We start from the raw sequence: 22,598 nt of genomic DNA, 5'->3' as shown, positions 1-22,598 counted from the left end.
CTTTTCTGACTCAAGGATCAAAAGAACCAAATAAATAAATAAATAAATAAATAGATTTTTGTGTGTGCATTTGTTGGCTTTTTCATGCGATCTTCCTTTTACTGGGTAGAACGTAAAGGTAAAAGCTTCACATGAAATGACTTTAAGAAGCATTTTGTCGTACATAAAAAAATATATGGGAAATACAGTTAACGAAAAAACGTGAGCAAGCAAAGCAACCAAAATGTTTAATTTTATTCATGCACGGTTTATCATGTCAAAACAAGCACATGGAATAAAACAGTTGGTATGGTGTACTATGCAAAATACACACATGTTCAAAAATCTTTCCACGGGAGGCATTTTAAAAGAAGAGTACATTTTTTCTACATGGTGTAGTGCCTTGGTACCTCTTTTGAGGACAGTTTTCATAGCAATTCAAAGACAGGCAAGCTCAACTTTTCCTATTGCAAAAGGAAACAGATTGCTACAGAAAAGAAGGCCTTTTCTGTAGTACTGCTCCAGTTAAGGAATTCCCCCCATACCTTGAACCAGATTCACCTGAGGTCATATTTACTATCTTTTAGATGGCAATCTAAGTCCATCCTGTTTGCCCATAGGTGTAATAACAAATGATTTTACTGATCGAAATTGTTTTATTGGCATCTCCGCTGCTGCTATTCTGTTCTGTTTAATCCGTTTACTATGCATTGTTTATTGTTATTATTGTGTTTTGTTAGCTACCTGGAAACTATTTTAGTAGAACAAGAGGCTATATACTTTAAAAAAATACATTTTTTTAAAGTCACTGGCTGAAGATGTCAACTCAAGAAAACCATAACACTGGGAATAACATCACCAATATCTTCTGATATAGCAACGATACTCAGAGCACTAACTCATACGTTACCAGTGGCAGCCTTCTCACAGTGGAGTAGCAGATAGTTGCCCCTTTGCTATCCACAGGTCCAGCTCCAAGTTAGAAGAGCTCCTAGTAAAGTGCCCTGATGTGGCTCTGCCCTATACTGGTGGACTCACCCATTTGCTTGCTCCCCAAGCTGGAAGCTTGCTTGGTGACAACAGCTACCTTGAGAACACTGCCCACCATTTAATGTCTACAAATGCCTTGACTTGATTCTTTGTCAGGAACTCCAGGATATTGTGGGAAATGTAAAATGGTGTGTGGCTTTCTGGCCACTGCCACTGGACGGCGAAGTAGCAGGCTGGCCAAGCAGCAGAACCAGTGGACCATTGTGATGGGGTGTTTGGGCCCCAACAGTTGCCAGAAGATGCTGGGACCTGCAGTTTACTTCCTTGAACAGCTCCTTGAACAGCACTTTACCTCCTTGAACAGCTGCAGTTTACCTCCTTTACTTCCTGGAACAGCTGAGGCCTTCAAGACAACAACCAATCAGGCCCAGCAAGCTGGTGTCATCATGGAGTGCTTGGCTCACATACTTTGTGATGCGCCTGATGGAGACTGCACGAGCAACCCTTGCTCCTCTGATGTGAGACCTACCGCTGTTATGTATGAGTGACAGTGAAGCTCTTTCAGGGTTACAGATGTGAAGGCCCATGGGGAAAAACGGAAAATTCAGGGGTGGGGGTGGCTTCCCCTGGCTTTTTCTGAGGACTGTTTTTGTTTTTTTCCAAAAAATTGTGAAAAAAAATTCTTTTAGAATTTAAGATCTCTGGTGTCACCTTCCATCAGAGATAGCAACCTCTCCCACAGAGGGGTACGTGGTGCAGGAGGGAGACCTCCACAGGCCAGGTTAAGTTTGCCAATTTTGGACTAGATTAATGTTATGCTGCTCATATGAATTTGGATGATTCTTGTGAATGAAAGAAAATGATCCCAGTGCAACATACGAACTGGCCTTGTGGATGAAGGAACATGAAATAAATTGGATTAGAACATTTTTAAAGTGGCTCTTCAGTTTGACTGTGGGAATTGAGACAGTGACAAGCGAAATTGAAACATTGGCTACATGTGTGGTTCTCTTCCACACGTGCATCTCATGTCTTTGGATTCTCATTTGTGTGTTTGGTCTGTCAATATATTATTTCCTGTGTGAATCATAATGGGATTTAACCACCTTGTCTCTTTAAAAGGTAGAAGAACAGACTATCTTCTTTTGCTATGTAAGCATAGGTTAATGTTTTGAATTATGCTTTCGTCGTGATCATTTCAAGAGAGGACATGAGAGTTACTACCTTACATTTCTCAAGTTGTCTGTGCTCAAAAGGGATCTTGGATAATTGGAGACTTTTTTGCCTATTCAATCAGGCCTTTTCAAATGACACCGTAATACAACATCTATAGAAAAAATGTCTCTTTGTGTGAAAGATCTGTTCGCGACATTAGTACATTTGTTAAGAAACTCACTCATTCCAGGCTCAGTCAGATAGCTGTAGCGCTTACGTAAAGCAAGGGACACAAAGTTCTGCCGCCGGTCTGTTTTCTCCGTCTGCAATAAAACACACTGCCTTTTGGTACCTTTAAGCCACCGTTGCCCTCTAGAGCAGATTTCTTTCTTTCGTTTCATGGATTTGTATCCTACTTTTCCAAATATGGCTCAAAATGGCTCCAGGCAATATGCAAATGCCTGTTTAAAAACGTAACAGGGAAGCCATCATCCCCTCCCCTCTCTCACATACTTTTAGATAAGCGCTAAGTGGACCTTGGGAAACAGGACTTGCCAATAAAATCAGCTATGAATTAACATGGAGAACTGAGTAGGGGACAGGGACTTGGCTCTATCTTGCCCTTCTTCAGAACAGTGTTTTAGGTTAGCAACCATCCTATAAGGTAGATTAGTCTGAGATCACCAGTGCACTGAATGGTTGAATGTGGATTTGAACCAGTTTCCCCATGTCTAATCCAATCCATGAAAATATGTGTTTTATCAAGACTCCAATCAAGTGGAGTCTTGATATATGTTTTATCAAGATTCCAATCTCTCTGCAAAGGCTCATTCATCTGTAAAACTAGATTTAAAGTATAATTCAAATTTCCCCCAGTTTTTAAAGTTATCCCACCTTCCCTCACTGGCTTTAATATGCTCTCAGAAATCCCTCACATTTTACTGACATACAATTAAGCTTAAGATGTATGTTCCCATTGAAGAATGGATAAACAGGCTTCCATTTCATTGTAAATGCATTTGGGGGGAGAAAATGACCAGATTAATAGATATCCTGGAGCCTAATCAAGTGCTGCCTAACATTGGATTTGGTTTAAGGTGAGCAGGCTTTAGGAACACCCCTCCCCTCCCCCCTTCATCACAGATCGGTAATGAGTGAACAGTGAGGTTCCAATATTTATTTGGACATGGGGGTCTAGGCTAACCTTGTAAGACAAACAATATTCTGCCTTACAGGATCAAAGAGATCCTGTGTGCAAAAAAACACATGGGATCTCCAAGGTTCACTAGGTATTCCATTTCCTACTCAGGGTGAAGGAAGTGAGGGAGAAAGGGAGAAACAGTATGGAAAGCAGCACGAATTGAAGGCCTGCTCTTAATATCCCCCACATAAATCCTGGCAAAAAGCAGCATTTGTTCAGGCCCTGAGTTATGAAAGAATGTATATATCCATTCTTAAGTAACACATACACATACTGTATTACAATGAACGTTGGTTAAGTGTATAGCAAAACCCAGCTTCACTAACTCAGGAGAACAAATAAGGCATGGCCAGATATTGTACATCCATTCCATTATGCTGACACTTAATTTCTGTATTATAAATTTTCAGTACTAGTTCTTCCATCCCCACCATATCACATCGTTAGCATAAAAGATATCATTTTGGGTTACCATTGGGAACACCCACACACAAGACTACAGTTACACATGGCAAATCAATATTGCAGTAACTTAGGACAATCAAATACTTCTCCCAAAATTAATCTTTCTAGAAAGCACATAAATCACAGTGTACATCTACTTTAAAGTGAGTACATAAAGGACAAAAAAAAGGCATGAAAGGGTTGGGGTTTTTTATATGCGCAAATGCAGGGATAGGGATTAGAATGAAAGAAATTGTTAACTGATAACTTGCAGTATAGTTCCCTAAACAAGCTTTATGTCTCTCTTTAGTTATGCTTACAGAAATTAGGTTGTTGGGTGTTTTTAAGTTATACATTCATGTGGCAAAGAAACAAAATCAGAGTTATAAAGTAACTCAGACAAAGTAAAGTAATAAAATTATAAAGTATCTCAGACTCCCGTCCACCCGCCCCCGTTTGATTAAAAAAAAAAAGCTTTTTTGTTAATTAAAACATTTTTTAACCTGGAAGGCTGGAATACTACAAAATAAACTGACAGCCTTTTGCATCGTCTGCCAGCATTTGGGATGATTTGGCATTTGGGGCCCAGATCCCATCTCTACCTTGTACTCAAGGCTGTGGATTAGATAGCAGGATATAATTGCTAACTGATCAAAACTTTCACTATGGCCTTGTTTGGAAGACACCTTAAACCATGCCTTTGACCACAGTGGTTTAGCCAGAAAGCCAGGCTGTGTTCAGAAGACATCTTAAACCATGGTTTTGACCACGGTGAATAAGGCCTTCTGGCTTAACCACCGTGGTTAAAGCCATGGTTTAAGGTGTCTTCTGAATGGGGCCTCTAACAACTTACACAAGTTTTGTTTCCCTGGTTAGCGGTGCTTATGGACACTAGATTGTTGGGTGTTTTTAAGTTAGGGTGACCATATGAAAAGGAGGACAGGGCTCCTGTATCTTTAACAGTTGCATAGAAAAGGCAATTTCAGCAGGTGTCATTTGTATATATGGGGAACCTGATGAAATTCCGTCTTCATCACAACAGATAAAGCTGCAGGAGCTGTACTAGAGTGTCCAGATTTAAAAGAGGGCAGGGCACCTGCAGCTTTAACTGTTGTGACGAAGAGGAAATTTCACCAGGTTCCCCAAAATGACACCTGCTGAAATTCCCTTTTCAATACAACTGTTAAAGATACAGAAGCCCTGTCCTCTTTTTCATATGGTCACCCTATTTAAGATATACATTCATTATGAAAAGGGGGAAAAATCAGAGTTATAAAGTAACTCAGACAAATCATAAATGTTTGGGAGCATTGCTAGGGTGTAGGAGGGAACAGGATATGGAATTCTCTCCCATGTGTTCAGCTCTACAAGCTGCACGCACAGAAAGGAAACATTGTGCCCATTTTGTTCTAAGCACAGCCTTAAACTTCAACTATGCTTGCAGTTCTAATTTAATAATAAAGCATACACATCCACACAATCTGGGAGTTTGGTGATCATATTTCTGCAATTATATATAGTTTCTTTAATTGATACATATTCTGATTATAAGAAAAAATAAAAATAAAAGACTGTTTATATTACCTCATCATCTTGATCTGACTCTGTTTCCTTTTGGTCCCAAGATGCATTGCAGAGACAAGGAATATTATAATGGACAGCAGGGAAAAGAATATCAGGATATGAAAAGGACCAAGTAAGGGAGCACAAAAATGCAAGCTAATTTATAAAAAGCAAAGCAAACCTAAAATGTCAACAGAAAAGAAATTAACAAACAAAACTCTACATCAAATGCAAATCATCATGTAACACTACTAAAAGCATAAAGTCTGCGAACTGCAAGCAGAAGCATGAACTATAAACAAAGGACCCAGTTATAAAATAATAGAAACTAAACATCACAGTAACAAGAAACTGTAAAAAGCTTTCTGCATACATGAAAACAATAAGACATAAAAATAGGCTAAATCAGATTGCAAGCCACTCATTCCCATAACTAGTGTTTCATTTTAACCAGCAAAAAAGAAAGAAAGAAAGAAAACGAAAAACTTAATTTAAAGATATTAAATGAGTCTCAGTGATCATACCTTTTTGTGTGCTGGCAGAGTGATGTTCAAGTTGCAGACGGCCATCTGTGGCAAACCCTTTGTAGTCTTCGGTTCTTTCAGAAATGATAAGCGACCACAAGGTTCTTGGCTGGTGTCTCTAATCTATAAATAAATAAATGTCCACACGCTGGTTTGAAATATTTAAAGTTCTTTACATTTCTGTTAACTTTAGTTTCGCTGCTGCCTCTGATTAAAAACAAAACAGAAGAAGCCGAAAAGAGAAGAAGGTTTCTGGACCAGAGGATGGAAAGATTCCTGAAGATCATCTGATTAAATGACATTATTTCTCATCCCTTCTCCTACACATTAACCCTGCCCACAAATTATGCCACATGATTCCCATCATAGTGTGTCACAAATACAGAGCTGGAAGGAGCAACCACGAGGTGTCCACATTTTTTAAAGAATGGTTTCATAAAATTGAGTAAAGTTGGCCAACGCTTGAGACTGTGCTTATTTATTTAAAAGATTTATATCCTGCCTTTTCACCTTACGTTTTTTTAAAAAAACCTACAATAAAATCTCATATAAGGGGTATCTGGGAGCAGTAAAAAGGAAACATTCAATGATTGTTACCCCAGACAAAGCCAATTTAAAATGTCATGCAATTGCCATGAAAGAGAGAGCAAAATGAAGATTTCTGGGCAAGGGGTCCCACTATCTAAGCACCATCACAGAAAAGGTTCCATCCCTCATCACCACCTGCCTAACCTCCGTATTTGGGAATGGCCAGAGCACAGACTCCTCGGGGGATCTTAATGACAGGGCAGGATCATCTGGAAGAGGTGGCCTTCTGTAACCCCAGACATAGGGCACTTAAGCCTTTGTGGGACAAAATCAACACTTCATGTTGTGTCTAAGAAACAAACTAGGATGCATAAAGGAAATCAATAAGGGAACAGCACATGCAAGCCAATGACTGCGTTTACTCTTGTTGTGAGGTAGGCATAGAGAAGGTGTAACGCAAGCACAGGCAATCAGGTCCGCTCAATAAGATGTGCACTTTTCTGCAGATGGACAAATACGTTATATATGTATTTAAAAGCCCTGCTAACCAGCATCTGAGTGGCTATCTGGAAACAGAATGAAAACCCTAACAAAACCACAAAATGTAAGCAAACAATAAAACTGATTAAAAAACAATCCACGGCAATCAAATTTAAAAAGCATCAGGTTGCTCTTGTAAAGCTTGCCTAAGAAGAGGAGGGAATTGCAAAACTCTCTTAACACCACCAAGGAAGTGCCACTGATGTCTGTTCTGCAGAGCCGTGGGGCTCCTTTCGGCTGGAAACCCCATTTCCCAGGTGAACCATGAGCAGGGTCCAACCTGCCATTCCTAATGGGTGGGGAGGAGGTCCATGTCAAGTGGTAGCCATCTAATTGTGCAGTGTAGTAGATGGTGTACCTTTTTAAAACACCAAACTAATAAGAGCTTTAAAAAAAAAACCCTTTTTCTCAGTGTTAACACTCCAGTGACTTTACTTTTACCTTAATAGAAAATGGCAGTCTATTTTCTTTGAAAGCATAAAAATTAAATACAAGCTGCTGTCCTCCTTTTGTCAGGGGGGCTAAGTTCCCATAGCAATCCACATAGATAGGTTTTCCTTCCAAAACCTGTTGGATCAAGAAAATATTTGTCAGATCTAACTGCTCAAAACAATCAAGATAAATAGAGAGCATCTCAATTCTTAATATTATTATTTAAAGCTATACTTAATGGTACTTTTCAACACAAACTCTCTCTCTGTGTGTGATGAACTGTGTGTGTGTGTGATCTTTTGTGGGTAAAAAAACAAAAAGCAATCAGCACTACGTATGTTTATTTCTGCATTTATATCTCACCCTGCAATGGTCGTGTCAAGCTCAGGTCTTTACCTGCCTCCTTTCTTTTTGCATCCAATTGATAAAAGGACCTATGAGGCAATGTGGAGATGGATTTACACACTTCACCAGTCATCAGCCATGCCTGGCTCCACAAATTCCCCCAAGAAGAAAGGGGAAAGGGATACTCCTGGTTCAGACGACATTGACAGAACTGTTCTTCACCCAATTTCTCTGGTATCTTACTTCAACCAGATTAGATTTTTTTTTAACTGATAGTTAGAACTGACCATGCAGATCGCACCCCTCCTTGGCAGAACTGCACATATACTCAGCCTTACTGGACCCAGGTGTTGGATGAATTACCTTGTTGCTGTTCATCAGGTTTGATGAATTTTTCATATACCTATGAAATTGCTAATTTTGAATTTGTCTAAAGCAGCCTTCCCCCAACCTGCTGCCCTTCAGATACGTTGGATGACAACTTCCATCATTCCCAGCCAGCAGGACCAATGTCTATGCTGGCTGGGGTTGATGGGACATCCAGTCCAACACATCTAGAAAGAGTGCTCCATTAGGGAAAACTAGTTTAGAACCATTATGTCCCACACAGGAAATTGGCAACTGTATATACAGTCAATAACTGGCTGGATTAAAGGTCTTGAAATAGCTGGAATGGACACATTAACAGATAAATATACAGCATCTATGAAAGGAAAAATTTATTCTTTATTAGAATACTGTAATTTTCTAAATTAAGAGTGGATTGTATTTTCATACTCTTAATTTCTAAAAGTGTCCTCCAAGGACTACAGAAAGAGTTACAATGAAGGCCTTTGTTGTTGAATCATGACATACCTCAATATCTTTGCTTCTTGCAACTTCTTCAAAATTTTCTTGCTGCTCCAAAGTTTTGTCAACTTTATCATCCGTCATGCAGAAACAACGCAAATTGGATTCCACAGCATCATTCATTTTGGCAAAAATGACAAACTTGGCCATGTATGGAACACATATTAATTCCCTATAAAGCTGTGTGGCCAGCCCGACAGTTTCAAGAACTTGATGGCAGTCTGCTAGCCAAAATCTGGAGATATAGATATATGAAAGACCAATCAGCTCATCTTCATATAATGGAGATTTAGTTCATACAGAGCTCCTCAAAAGACGCAACAAATATTCTATTGGATTACACGACAAATCTAAGACTGTTTCCCCCCTCCCACTAACTTTACTCTGTTTTGAACTATACCTCCTATAATTTACTAACAGTAGCAAGGAAATATCCAAACGTGTCATTCTGTTATCGCAAATGACTTTGCAGTAGAGGAAACTAGGTTACGAACTATGTGTAAGAAAAGAATCCAGCTTTTCCAAATGGCAGATTGCCAATACGTTATGATTCCTCTCTGCAAACAAGACCAAGTAATTTGGAATATCAAAATCTGAGGAGAAATTCAGGTGGGGAGCATTTTGTAAGCACCTCTAGCTTTCAATCTGTATTAAATAGGCTATTTTTGCTCTTATTCCATTGTGTATATAAGATTGTGTATATATACGCAATGTATATATACCATTGTGTATATAAGATTTTTAAAAAATCTTTGACATACAACTGATGAACCTTTATGAAAGATCAGTTTTGCATTTGCTTTTACTGTACCTGGCTGAAACGTTGGTTGTGAAAGAGACACAATCATTTACAAAGGTCAGTGGGGTGGTTCCTGTGATATCTTCCCACTGAGCTGGTGAAGTACCTCCTAGGGAATAAAAGATAAAAGGTCACGCTCATTTAAAACCATTCTCAGTTTTTTCACAGATTGCAAATTGTGTTTAAGTACACCCTATTCAGGCATTCTGTACCTGAATAGGGCAAACACCTGACAAGATTGATCGCTCCTGCCTTGCCCCTTCCCTTCATCACATTCATCACTCGCTACTTGTGGGGGATGACTGAAGAGGAGAACCTCCTGTATCAGTGGAGGCTGTCAATGTGAGCCAGAACACTGGGGAATCGTTATCGGAGAGGAGACTCTCCTCTTCAGATAGCCACTTTCCACAAGTTGAGGGCAATGACTGTGACAAATGGGGGACAGGGGTGGAGAACTCCCACTCATCACATCTGCCCTATTCAGGTACAGAATGCCTGAACAGGGCTAACGCTTCTGCTTGATCTAAGTTTTATTTGTCCCCTCAGTCAGTGAGCTTATTGCAATCAGTATTAATAGAAGTAAGTACACCATAGGACTAGAGATCAGGATACTATTCCTATATTTGGGAGGTAAAAATAGTAAGCCAAAGCAATATGCACGAGAAAGTGAAACCTCTTCCCACAAGAAAGATGGAGGCTAGAAGAATGAGGCGGCAGCTGCTTGAAGATGCTAAAAAAAAAGTTGAACAGAAGGCAGAAACAAGATGGAGCCTTTTCGGAAACCTTGATGACCTAAATGATCAAAGGGAGAGGCAAGACGGCAGTGCCTCCTCCCTCGGCCTGCTTGGGACCAATTGCCATTAGGCTCCTCTCCTTCCTGTTGGCAGTCAAAGAAAGCAGCACAAGTTGTATGTCATTTTTGTTTTGTAAGCTATGTTGAGGACTTTTATAGTCAAAAGGTGGGGTAAAAAAACAACTCTAAAATTAGGCGCATCAGTTCATTGAGACACCCATATAACATGGTGATAGTTCGGTATGGACTCCTGTTCTCTATTTCCAGAAGGAAAGCCATGGAAGCTCTATACTGTTCAACAGTGGTGGATGATGCCGTGCTTGGATTATAGGGGGTGGCAGCTGCCCCTTTATTCTTGTGATGGCCGCTTTAGTTAATGTCTTTAGAAGGCTTGCATGGTTTAGTTAAAATTGGGGAGAATCCAGGAACGGAGTTTGTTATTTCATGAAGGGCCACCTGTGTTGTAAGGAGAGTGGATGGGGAAGAGGAAAGAGAAGAGAAGGCTAACCTAGCATATACCTTCATTCCCTCCACCCCTTCCTTCATTGAAATTCCTGGCCACCACTCCTCCTCCCAAGGCACTGAGTGGTACAGGGTACATAATCCCTGGCACTCACTCCTATTCCAGGCACGTGTGTTGTGCATGAGTATGAACGGCTTGAGACTCTGTATGACCCAACGGGAGGAGCAGAGACCCTTACATAGAGACCAGAATTGCAGCCACTCTGCGCACACATCAGTCAAAGCTATATATACAGGATCAAGACATCAGCTGATGGTGAGGGAAACAATTATATAATGCTGCATTAGATGTAAATGAAGAAGAAGATTGCTTCTAATCCAAGGAAAAACAGAACCACTATCCTTTTATGCTATACGGTGGAGATTTATTCAACATACATCACAACTGGACCTTCAACAATATATGCCTGCTTCAGCTTTGAGCATTTGGACATTATAACAACAAATGAAGAACATACAGCACACTTATTAGTTTATTTGTTTATTTAATTATTATTTTGTCCTCCCTTTCCCCCTTTCCTTCTTTGTATTCCCCCCCCTTAAAATTGTATTAATTAATTCTATATAACAGTTGTTTAGACATCAGTTGTTAGGGGACTAATCACTTGTTGGTTACATTAATTTTTTTAAAAGAAGATTCAACCCAGACACAAAGATGCTTCCTGCTTCTCTCTCATTGGCAGCACAAGTGGCCCTTCAGTACCATGCATAGTTTATTGCTCTTCCACATAAAGTTTAAAGCCAGAACAAAATAGGCAGAATAGTAAAAATGGCAAAACAAAATCTTACAAAATCAAATCTGGTTATGCTAATTTTAATGTAATTTACACAATTTATACAGGTTACAGGATTCCATTTTTCTTGGTGCAGGATTTTTTTTTTAAAATTTCTGCATCTTTTTGGATAGTTGGAAGCCCCTAGTATCTATTAGTCATAGAACATTTAGAAAGATGCTGAATAAATGTGGATGTACTTTCTTATGCCTTTGTCTGTCCCAGGGAGAAAGAAGGGGGAAAAGAGAAGGGGAGAGAGATAGGGGTGGGAAATGGCGCAAACAGAGAAAAGCGGGTATACCAGCTCACATCTGGTTTCAGTTCCATCTACCCAACACTGGAATGTGACACCCCGACAGATTACCCCTGAGGGAATGCAGCCCCCAACAAGAAAAAGGCACCCCCACCGCTGGTCTTACCTGTAATGCTACACAGTAGACGAAGGCTGGGCGTTGTGTCCCCTTTGTATCCATTGGTTATCCCTTCCCCTGACGGGGGCGGCACAGGAATTGTCATGGTGATCGGTTTATGGAATTTTCTTCTTCTTGGTTCCACAGTGACAATGGGGCTGAACGTCGCTTTATTGCCAAGGATTTTCTTGACTGTTTCATCGGGAACTGGTTGAGCCTAATATTAACACACACAGAGAGACCACATTTATGAGATTCATGTTATTTATTAATTATTATATTTATATACCGCCCCACAGCCGAAGCTCTCTGGGCAGTTCACACAAGTTTAAGGTGGGTCCCCCTCCGCGCAAGGAAATCTGGATTACTCTTTCTTTATACCATGTATCTTCTTAGAATACAATGCTTGTCTTCTCAGTTTCATGGATCATCATGTCAGTTCCCCAGAAATGCAAATTTGTATTTTTACGAAAACTGTAAATGTTTCTGTAACATTTATATTCTTTATGTTGCAAAAGCCACATGAATCCAGGATTTGGAGTTAAAAATCCATTACAAAACTCAATAAAATGAATGCAGTATTAACACATTGCAAACCTTTATTCTTTTTGGTCCTCTATCAATCTCAACAATGTGAGATGTTTCACTGCAATGGAGGACCTGAAGAAAATCTCCTAATAACCGTAAAATTAAAATATGCTTTGCACATGTTGTTGTACAACATTGGATTAATTCAAAATGCAGGTCCTGAGACCTACCTTACATTAGTACAGCCTTCCCTAATTTGGTGCCCTCTGGATGTTTTGGACTCCAACTCCCATCAGCCCCAGGCAGCTTGGCCAATGGTCAGGGATGCTGGGAGTTGTAGTCCAAAACATGTAGTCCAAAACAACTTTTCTTTTTCCTAAAGCTTTTAAAACTTGATGTTGTGCAGACTTCTACTGTTACTTTCTACTGTTACTTTCTACTGTTAGTTTTACCCTACCCTGTGCCTGTTTACCCTACCCTGTACCTGTTGGCATTCTCTTCCCCTCCTTATTGTTTTACTATGATTTTATTAGATTGTAAGCCTATGCGGCAGGGTCTTGCTATTTACTGTTTTACTCTGTACAACACCATGTACATTGATGGTGCTATATAAATAAATAAATAAATAAATAAATATAATAATAATAATAATAATAATAATAATAATAGAGGGCACTAGGTTAGGGAAACCTGTTGTAGGGTGATCAAATGTAAAAGGAAACAGAGTTCTTGTACCTTTAATGAGTTGCACACAAGAGAAATTTTGGGCAGCTGCAGCTTGCCAGACAGGAGTAAGAAAAGCTGCCCCCTTTTTCATTGCTACATCTCCCCTGAGTGGAGTTGAGCATCCGTGCTCAGCTCCTCCTTGCCCACCTAGCACACTGTCCAGCCTCTGCCATTCCCCCAAATTCTGTCTACACACGTACGTTTCAAAGCATGTAGGCAGAAATGTTGTGGTTGATTTCCTCATTGAATCAGGAAATCCACAAAGCAATTTTCACCCTCATGTGTTGAACTGTCTGCACATTTTGCATGCACCATCCCTGTATTGCGCATGCAAGAGTCACACAATATGTGCACTTGCTCTGCTCCACATCTTGAACCAGATTAGGAGAGATGTATCATCTGATATGGTTCAGGTTAGGGATGTATGACAAATTCATTTTAGTTCATTTTTAATTAGGATTTACTTAATTATTCATTCCGGACTGAAAAAGGACTCAAACATCATCTGCAGTCAGAGTCTGTACATTTCTGAGCTTGCAATATGATTCCCAGACCAAAAATAAAAGGTGTTCAACAGCAGGCGTACGTTCGAAAAATGTGCATGAAAAAGAATGTACTTTGGAAAAATGCACACAAGTACACTTTAATCAATGGAAGAAGAACACATACATTTTAAAGAACTCACAACCATTGTGTACCTTTTGAAAAATACACAACAATTTTCATACAAAACAAAAACAAAGCCCGCATTTGGATATGGACTCGAGTCAGAAAGCGGTCTGAGATGGAATTTGGAGAATTTGGGGAGATCGTGCTTCCCTGATTCACACATCCCCAGTTCAGATTAACCTCTGCTTTTCAAAAATATGGGAGCTTGTTACCTGAAGGCCGACTCGTATTCTTTTGGTTAACGCTCCTTCGGGGAAAGAAGCTTGGACACGAGGCACCGTTGTACTGCTCAAGATGCCACCCTCTGGACCTATCTGGTTGCTTTCTTGCTTAATTCGCGAAACCACAGCGAAGTACTGGGGGAAGTCCTTGGTAATGATTCTGCAGATACGCTTCTTCTCGAGTTCTTCGGCACTGTCCAGCTCTGTGTGAGCAAAAAGCGACAATGTTTAAATCACATCCCAATATTACCGCTCAGAGATTATACGACAGGACTTTTCAAAGACGGCCTTTGCTATTTCTGCCAGAATGTCTTATCTATGAATGTCTTTTGAGTAGCTATGAAAGTTATAAACTATCCTTAACCTAATAATTTCTCAAAGAACACCCCCCCTCTTCCACTTCCAAAGAATAACCTAAAGCCTATGCGGCAGGGTCTTGCTATTTACTGTTTTACTCTGTACAGCACCATGTACATTGATGGTGCTATATAAATAATAATAATAATAATAATAATAATAATAATAATAATAATAATAATAATAATATCAAGGTGGTGGCTGTAAGGTGAATCCTAAAAATACATCTGGACAAATTGTTGTTTTGGGTGGGTGGTATATGTTCCACTCTTTATGAATTGGCTAGAATAGCTTGTGATGATCTGCTCTCAAGAAAGGTTGGATAAGATATAGGAACATCTAGAAATCTTTGTATTATTATTTATGTATCTAATGAATTTCATAACACACCTTTCAATGTAAAATCATTCCCACTGTGATTCGAAAGTCCCAGGTTATGTTTCATACATGGGTTTCTCCCTTTTTTTAATTTATACATTTATAAATGTCTTTGGATCTGATATCTATCTTTGCCAGCAGATGGTGCCACTTTCAGCAAAAACAGAAATCATTCCATTTTAACATGGAGAAAAGACAAGGAATGGGTGGCTAGAATTTATCTCCCCGTAGAATCAGATAACAAAGAAGTAATAATACTGGGACAGCTCCTATATATGTCATCAAGATGCCATCACTTCATCCCTTTTCACTTTTCCCATCCTACACCACCCATGCAGCTCTGGTTCAGGCATCTGTACATTTCTTCACATGGAGAAGTCTGGCCTTTTTCACAGACAAAACTGCATGGAGTTGTAAGTTAACAGTAAATTCTTAGGGCAGCCTTCCCTAATGTGGTATCCTCCAGATGTTTTGGTCTACATCAGCCTCAGCCAGCATGGATTACAGGAGTTGTAGTTTAAAACATCTGGAGGACACCACCTTGTGGAAGGCTGACTTAGGGAACCTTGGGGAAGGTAGATCTGCAGATGCTTAGACTTCAACTACGTGTGTGTGTGGGGGGGGGACACCTGCCAGCATGGCTGATTGTCAAAAATGCTGTGAGTTGAAGTCCAAACACCTGGAATTTCTGCCTATCCCTTATTTAGGGTATAAGACATTTTACTGCTGAAAATGTGTGAAAATCTGTTAACATTGGCACAAGTGGAAATAGTAGTGAGATGGCAAACAAAAGCTGTTCCAACAACAACAAAATGAAATGTTATGGAAATTATGTATTGTGGCAGAATTAGCAGAAGTAACAAAACTCTTTTTTTTTAAAAAATGTGAAATTGATGATAAGTATTAATTGTGAAGTTAAATGAGTATCACCTGTTCACTTCTGGAACATATATTTGGGCACTGAAAAATATTTCTTAACTTTTTTTTTTGCACTTCCAAAATTAGTACTTGGTTGGAGGGTTATATTTATTTATTTTTTGCTGGCAGGGATGATACTTATGGTTGTATATCTATACCCTATTGTGCGGTGATGATGTCATTTGTACAATCACCATGCAATTTGGCTTTAATCATTTATAAAACAACACATTATTACAACACCCACTATTTCTAAAACAACACCCACTATTTTTAAAATAACACCCAGTATTTCTAAAACAACACCCACTATTTCTCCAGCAGTTTTAACACTAGTACAGGTGAACGCGGTAATAGGACATATTCACCTTCATTCATGCCATTCAGTATTTCAGTGAGGTTTTCATGCCTGCTGTCATACTGGTGTTCCTTCCACGTTTCACCATTTTCACTTCGGAGCACAATCAATTCCCTTTCCTTTCCTCGCATAGATCCAAAATGAGGGATTTCCACTATGACAGGACTACACCCAATAAAAAGAAGAAGAAGAAGCCATTCATATTGTACGTGCATTTTTCAGTTTTCTACACATCCCTCCCTTACTCAGAGCTCTATATTGCTCATACAGCTACAAGCGCGCTTATGGAAAAAATGGTTAATAACTGGCAAAGCTGCAAAACCCTTTCCAGTTCTAATGGCAAGTTACCATTTCAATTATCCACTCCAACTACAGATGGAGATAAGCACACACAGGAGTGCTGACGTACATCAATTTGCACAAACAAACTAAAGTTACAAAAATACATATATGCAAATTAAAAGAAAGGGTTTCAACAGGCAAGCTCATCCTGCACTTGGCTATGCATACATAATGCCATATATTCAGGGCTGTGTGTACTCAGCACTAAAAAAAAAAAAAAAAGGGGTGAACGTGTTGTATCAAAGTAACTGAAATTCTGTGCCAAGAAAAGCTGAATTCTGCAACGGGTATAAATGATGCAACTTAAGCTAAACTGGATAAAGTCTTTCTGTTTGCATTTTTTTTCTGTTTCTGCTAGCTGCAGGAAAGAATAAGAGGAAATTTTGCAGGACACTGATGCACAAGACCCCAATTTCTGGAAATCTTAATTCATAATCCCTCTGGCTTTGTTTTGAGACTTGGCCTGATGTTTTCCACCCAATTCCAAGCATATCATTGCAATTGCAATTGTCTGCAAACCTGCTTTTTTTAAAAAAATTTTTTAGGGTAAAACACGAAGGTGGATTTTGCTTTTCCTCTGCTTGAGCAGAATCAAGATGTGTGTGTCCGTGTATCCATATATACACACAATCCTGCATATACACAAAGCTATTTACTAGGGGCTGCATGTATGGTCTGCATTTAAAAAAGAAAAGATAAAGAGGGAATCGACATTTTGCACCAAAGATATTTAAATACATTGTAAATAAAAGCAGGTTTAAACAGGCACTGAAGCTCCATTCTGTGACCACGGGAGATCTAATCCCTACAGTTTCAAGCCCTTCTTAAGGGAAAACTGAGAGTCCCAGGAAAATGGATTCTGTGCTCAGTACCACAATCTGTACTTTTTCTGACCTTGCACAGAATCACAAAATACACACAGCCCTTTAATCAGTATCAATGAACAATGCACCAGCATAGGCAAAGACAGACTTTGATTCTCAGGTGTAGAAGAGACACAGTCAGGTTTAAGACAAAAAACAAACAAGTTCCATTTTGCTGACATGCCACTTTTTACACTGACTAGGATGGGAAGTACAGGTTTCCCCCCAGGATAACGCTGAGATGAAATCTTTCATACAAACCAATTATTGTAACCCAAAATGTACACAGTCTAATTTGATTGTGTTCAATGGAACAACTCAGTCCCATTGAGTTCAATGGGGGTGTCCCACTGAGTTCAGTAGGCTTTACTCTAGCATGTATTAGAGCTAGCTATTAGATTTGACTTGACTGCCAGTTGAGACATCTATTTTTTTCCACTACCTTTTGTATGAATTCATGCTTCTTTCCAAATGCTTCATATTATTTATTTATTTATTTATTATTGCACTTATATACCGCTCCCATAGCCAGGGCTCTCTGAGCGGTCCACAGAAATTCCAAAATGCTAAAGGTCCTGCAAAATATTGATCAGATATGATCCGTAGCAGATTTAAACACTTATGGGAGCATCTGCATGTCAACTACCTGGCTTTGGCCTTGATGTCAAAGCCTACTGGTATCAGTTTATGAATGCAGAAACGATCAGCTCAACAACTTAATATGTAGGATTCCAGGAAATATTTTGGACCTTGTACACAAGTAAAAAGCAGTGGTATTATTAGGCTGCTTTCTTCCATGGCAACGAAACCTAATGGTCCAATGCAGGTTTAATATTACATAGGAACATACCAGGACTATTTGTCCATCTACCCCAGTTTTGTCTAATCCGATGGGCAGCAGATCTCCAGGGTCTCAGCCATCAAACTACCTATCAACTGAGATTCTTTACCTGGCGATGCCAGGTACTGAACCTACGACCTAGCCTAGTATGCTAAGCTACCACTAAGCTATGGTCCTTCCCCAAACTCTTCTCCCAACAACAATTAGATCCAGATAGTTCTATGTGCTCACATGCCCTTTCCCCCTGTTACACAAGAAATTTCTGAAGCTGATCTGATGTTAATGTTAACCATGGTTAATTTCAAACCAGAGTTTGCAACCATAGTTAGAAGCAAGTGTTCATTAGTTAGGAGACTGGAAATTTTAAATCTGTACCAAGCCAATGTTGATAGACCTGATCAACCATGCCACAATAGAATCTATTGCTTTGTCCTTTGCAATGATGGTGCAACTAGTAATGCCCTTAGCCAATGATCTGGGATATCTTACACTAGCTCAGTTTCACAGTCTTGGTCTCTTAACCACTAGAGATAAATACTAGGGTGACCATATCAAAAGGAGGACAGGGCTCCTGTATCTTTAACAGTTGCATAGAAAAGGAAATTTCAGCATATGTCATTTGTATGTATGGAGAACCTGGTGAAATTCCCTCTTCATCACCACAGTTAAAGCTGCAGGAGCTATACTAGAGTGACCAGATTTAAAAGAGGGCAGGACACCTGCAGCTTTAACTATTGTGATGAAGAGGAAATTTCACCAGGCTCCCCATATATACAAATGACACCTGCTGAAATTTCCTTTTCAATACAACTGTTAAAGATACAGGAGCCCTGACCTCCTTTTCATATGGTCACCCTAATTTTAAATACTCTTGTACTTTCACAATGGGTACCAATTTAAACAGTTAGCTAATTAGTACCTCTGCTCTTGGCTGAGCAGGCCTGTGCAACTTGTGACCCACCGAAAAAAGCTCTGGGACAGAACCATGAGCTGATGCAACTGTTTTCATATTGGATAGCAGCTGTACCTAATGTTACCTGACTGTGTGGCTTCCATCTGGGATTACAAATGCAAAATTAAGTCACCAGTGTGAAAAACAATCAGTTACAGCTCTTTGTTTTCCATGCCATTCCTTAATAAGATGGGCATCTTTGCTCATGGTCAAGAGAAGCATTTGAAGAATTCCATCTCAGATACATGAGCATTTATGAACTATGCAGCTTGGACATTTAAACAGACAGTATCATTAAATTCCCACAGAGGTTGTACATAGCTTTACCCCATTATATGTATCACCATGCTGTGTAGACATCAAAGAGCTATGAGTTGATACTAACTAGGAATGGATACAGATTTTGTCCAGCTCTTATATTTTTCCATTAGGATTAAAAATTAGAAACAGTAGTAACAAACAGGGCATGGTCCAGTTAATTTAATCACTTTTACATCCCCCTGATTTCAATGGGTGCATTTAGCATAAGCTTAAATAATACTATGGGTTGAGTGCTTGACTCCGGATAGATCGTGCCTTTGTTTATTTCTGCAAAGTGCCAATTGTTATTTTAGTATTGTATTTGAGGGTTTGTTCCAACATCTCAAAAAGAGAAGGGTATCAACCATTCCACTTGCTTGCCCAACCTTCGCTCACAGCTCCCAACTTAGAAAATGTTTCGGCACACTGAAAATTCTCCTTTGAATACAATCTTTGCAGGTGAATATATCAGATACTGTCTCTCTGTATTAAGATCCACACAGTTTTGTGCATGAATATAAACAATACTCACAGAGAAGGTATTAAACAGGTATTGAACACAGGACTTGGAACAACATGCTACGTTAAACTTCAAAACCTTTGAGTGCAGTCAGTCAAAATATTCAAGTCTTTCAAAGATTTTAAATATGGACATTATAGCTTTCTGATTTTTGTACATTATGTATATTCAAAACACACTTTTGTTTTCCAACCTGAAACATAATTCAATTTTCAAAGGGTTAACTTTTAATCAATCTTATTCAATGAGGTCATTTATTGAATTCTAATAAATAAGACCAACTTTGGTCACAGGGGTGGCCAAACTGCAACTCCTCAGCATTTTAAGAAATGTATTAGAACATGGTGGCATGCCAAGGTACACTATGAGCACAACAGGAACAAGAGAACACCTGTCTATCCATTGAGGTGGTGTGTGTCTGTGTGAAGGAGATAAAATTCTAAGTTCTCAGTGTTCAGGAAGATTGTTCCTGCTTCTTGATGTGCTGCAATGGAAGTAGGCAACCTGGTCCCCTCCATATGTTTTGCACTACAGCTCCCATAAGCCCCAGCCACCAAGACCCATAGCCAGGAATTAGGGGAGCTGTAGTCTAAAACATTTGGCCATTTCTACACCTGCCTTTTTTTTCTAGGGATCGTCCTGGTATCATCCCTGTGCATGCAAATGACACACAGGGGATCCCGGGAGCAGGCAGGGACGATCCCTCCATTTTCTTGGGATAATTCTTAGGGGTAGAAAGGGCCTTGGAGGGCCCCTATCCATGCTCTACAGAGAATCTGCTCACAAGTGTTACAAACAGCAATAACAAACCTATGGGCTGTAGGTGCCCAAAGACAAAAGCAAAGGCCAAACTAGATATGATGGCAATCATGCAACTAGCAGTTGCGTCACTTAAAAAAACAAACCCACAGGTGTGTGGGAGGGGAAATACGGATTTGGATGATGGAGGGCAAGTTGGGGAGAAAGGATTTTACTCTTTATCCATACACCTTTGCATCAGCTTGGTGTAAACTGCAGTCATGGGAAAGGGGGTATCTGGATAAGGACCATACTGGTGGCAAAGGGTTAAATCCCTCTCTCCACTGTGGTCCCGATTTGGGTCCCCCCCTCCGGTCACAGCTGCTTTTTACTTTTTAAAAGCAACAACAAACAACTGCTAATTGTGTGATTAACATCCCGTCTAGTTTAGCCAAGAGACAAAAGTGAATGGAGTGTGCGTATTGTGTTCATTCTGGCCGTTAAGCGCATGAAGATGTGTCTTCCTTGGAAACTTGCAAGAGATTATATGTGGATCCCAACAGTCTTGAATCCAGGCCCTGATTAGATCTTCAGCTACAGCCTCAGATGTTCTCAGACCATTCGTAGAGCCTGGAGAATGTACTGGTCATAAAATCCAGAACAACATTCTGTTTAAAACATCACAAACATTCATATACAGAGCAGTATCTCTAGGGATGAGGTTTTTGATCTTCCTTTTCAATCAGTGCAGATGACTAAGGAAGTGGACTTCTGACCCTCAGGAAAAGCCTTTTCTACATCAATTTATCTGCCAAGAAACCTCTACATATTATTAATGGTTATAGGGCACCTTCCAGGGCAACCATCCCCAACCTGTTGTTTTTATTGTAATTTTTTTACTGTGAGCTTTTGTTTTCAACCGAATTTACCATCTACACTTATATTGCTTTTAATGTATGGTTGTAAGCCACCTTGGGAGGGCTTCTGCCCTGAGAGGTGGCGAAGAAATGTTTTCAATAAATCAAAATAAACCTGGTGCCCTCTAGACGTTTTGGACTTCAACTCCCATCATCCAGGGGGCTAATGAAAGTTGTTGTCAAAAGCATCTAGAGGACACTAGGCTAAGGAAGGCAGTTCTATAGTTTCATTCTAGGCTGCTGATTTGTTAAGACCTTGCCACTACCCCATATGAACGAAGCGTGTACCCTGGAATGTTCTGCTCTGTTTGTATCATGTTAGGAAAGGTCAATAATGGAGGACATGACCTTTCAGGGATGCATGGCCATCCTTACTGATCTTCTCATTGGCCCCGTTCAGACAACACGCTAAACCATGCTGCATGGTTTAGCGTGTTGTCTGAACGGGGCCATTGTGATAGCCACCACACAGTTCCAGAGGAGACAGTTTCATGCCGCGGGCTTATATTTGGCCACCCCTGTTTTACAAATATCTACTTATTCAAAATGGCTCAATTTGGGCAATGCTATTCCTCGCCATAAGCGGACTCCAAAACCATGTATAAATACCTTCTCTACCAACAAGACTAAAATCAATGGACCATCACCATGTGTGTAGTGGTGTGTATGTGTGTGTGTTTTAATGTAGTCGACACAGCTGAAACGGTTAAAATTTGATTAAAAATTAGGAAAAAGCACAGAAGTTATGAAAGCAGAAATGCTTGCAGTGAATTCCACATGCCTAGAAGCACAATATCAATTTTACAGGAGCAGTGCTGGAATAAAATCAAGCCACTATGATTTTTCTTTCAGTGATGGTTAAATCAACTGAAAGCTTTTCATTGTTGTTGTTGTTGTTAACTTAAAAAATGGGAATGATCAAAACACCAAACCAAAAAAAAAAAGCAAGTCAAAACCAAAAAAATAATAATTCTAAAAAGAAAAAAAAACTGTAGACATTTGATATCTTTTCTTAGAAACATCCTACCCAATAAATTTTGTTCCTTGAGGCCCAAGCTGCAGGATTCGGCTAACCATGCTCTCGCCCTCATTTAGAGGAGGAGGACTGGTAGGAAGGTGCAGT

General features: G+C 39.6%; 1 protein-coding gene across 9 annotated transcripts in view; it reads right to left on the bottom strand.

Annotated features, from left to right (window-relative positions):
• ANK3 (ankyrin 3) overlaps positions 1 to 22,598 on the bottom strand; it is a 264,099-nt gene that overhangs the window by 32,385 nt on the left and 209,116 nt on the right. For 8 of the 9 annotated variants that reach the window (XM_063133078.1, XM_063133081.1, XM_063133084.1 and 5 more), the window contains 9 exons: positions 16,013 to 16,167; positions 13,983 to 14,194; positions 11,857 to 12,064; positions 9,362 to 9,458; positions 8,557 to 8,785; positions 7,366 to 7,491; positions 5,857 to 5,979; positions 5,354 to 5,380; positions 2,366 to 2,447 (listed from right to left, as the gene is read on the bottom strand). In XM_063133078.1, the coding sequence (XP_062989148.1) occupies positions 2,366 to 2,447; positions 5,354 to 5,380; positions 5,857 to 5,979; positions 7,366 to 7,491; positions 8,557 to 8,785; positions 9,362 to 9,458; positions 11,857 to 12,064; positions 13,983 to 14,194; positions 16,013 to 16,167 (1,259 nt within the window). The remainder of the gene's footprint in view (positions 1 to 2,365; positions 2,448 to 5,353; positions 5,381 to 5,856; positions 5,980 to 7,365; positions 7,492 to 8,556; positions 8,786 to 9,361; positions 9,459 to 11,856; positions 12,065 to 13,982; positions 14,195 to 16,012; positions 16,168 to 22,598) is intronic. The other variant, XM_063133087.1, reaches the window with a different exon arrangement.

The sequence above is a fragment of the Elgaria multicarinata genome, chromosome 8 (genome assembly GCF_023053635.1).
Source record: "Elgaria multicarinata webbii isolate HBS135686 ecotype San Diego chromosome 8, rElgMul1.1.pri, whole genome shotgun sequence".
Taxonomy (NCBI): Eukaryota; Metazoa; Chordata; class Lepidosauria; order Squamata; family Anguidae; genus Elgaria; species Elgaria multicarinata.
The sequence above is the reverse complement of the archived record's forward strand: the minus strand, read 5'-3'. Positions and strand labels throughout refer to the sequence as shown.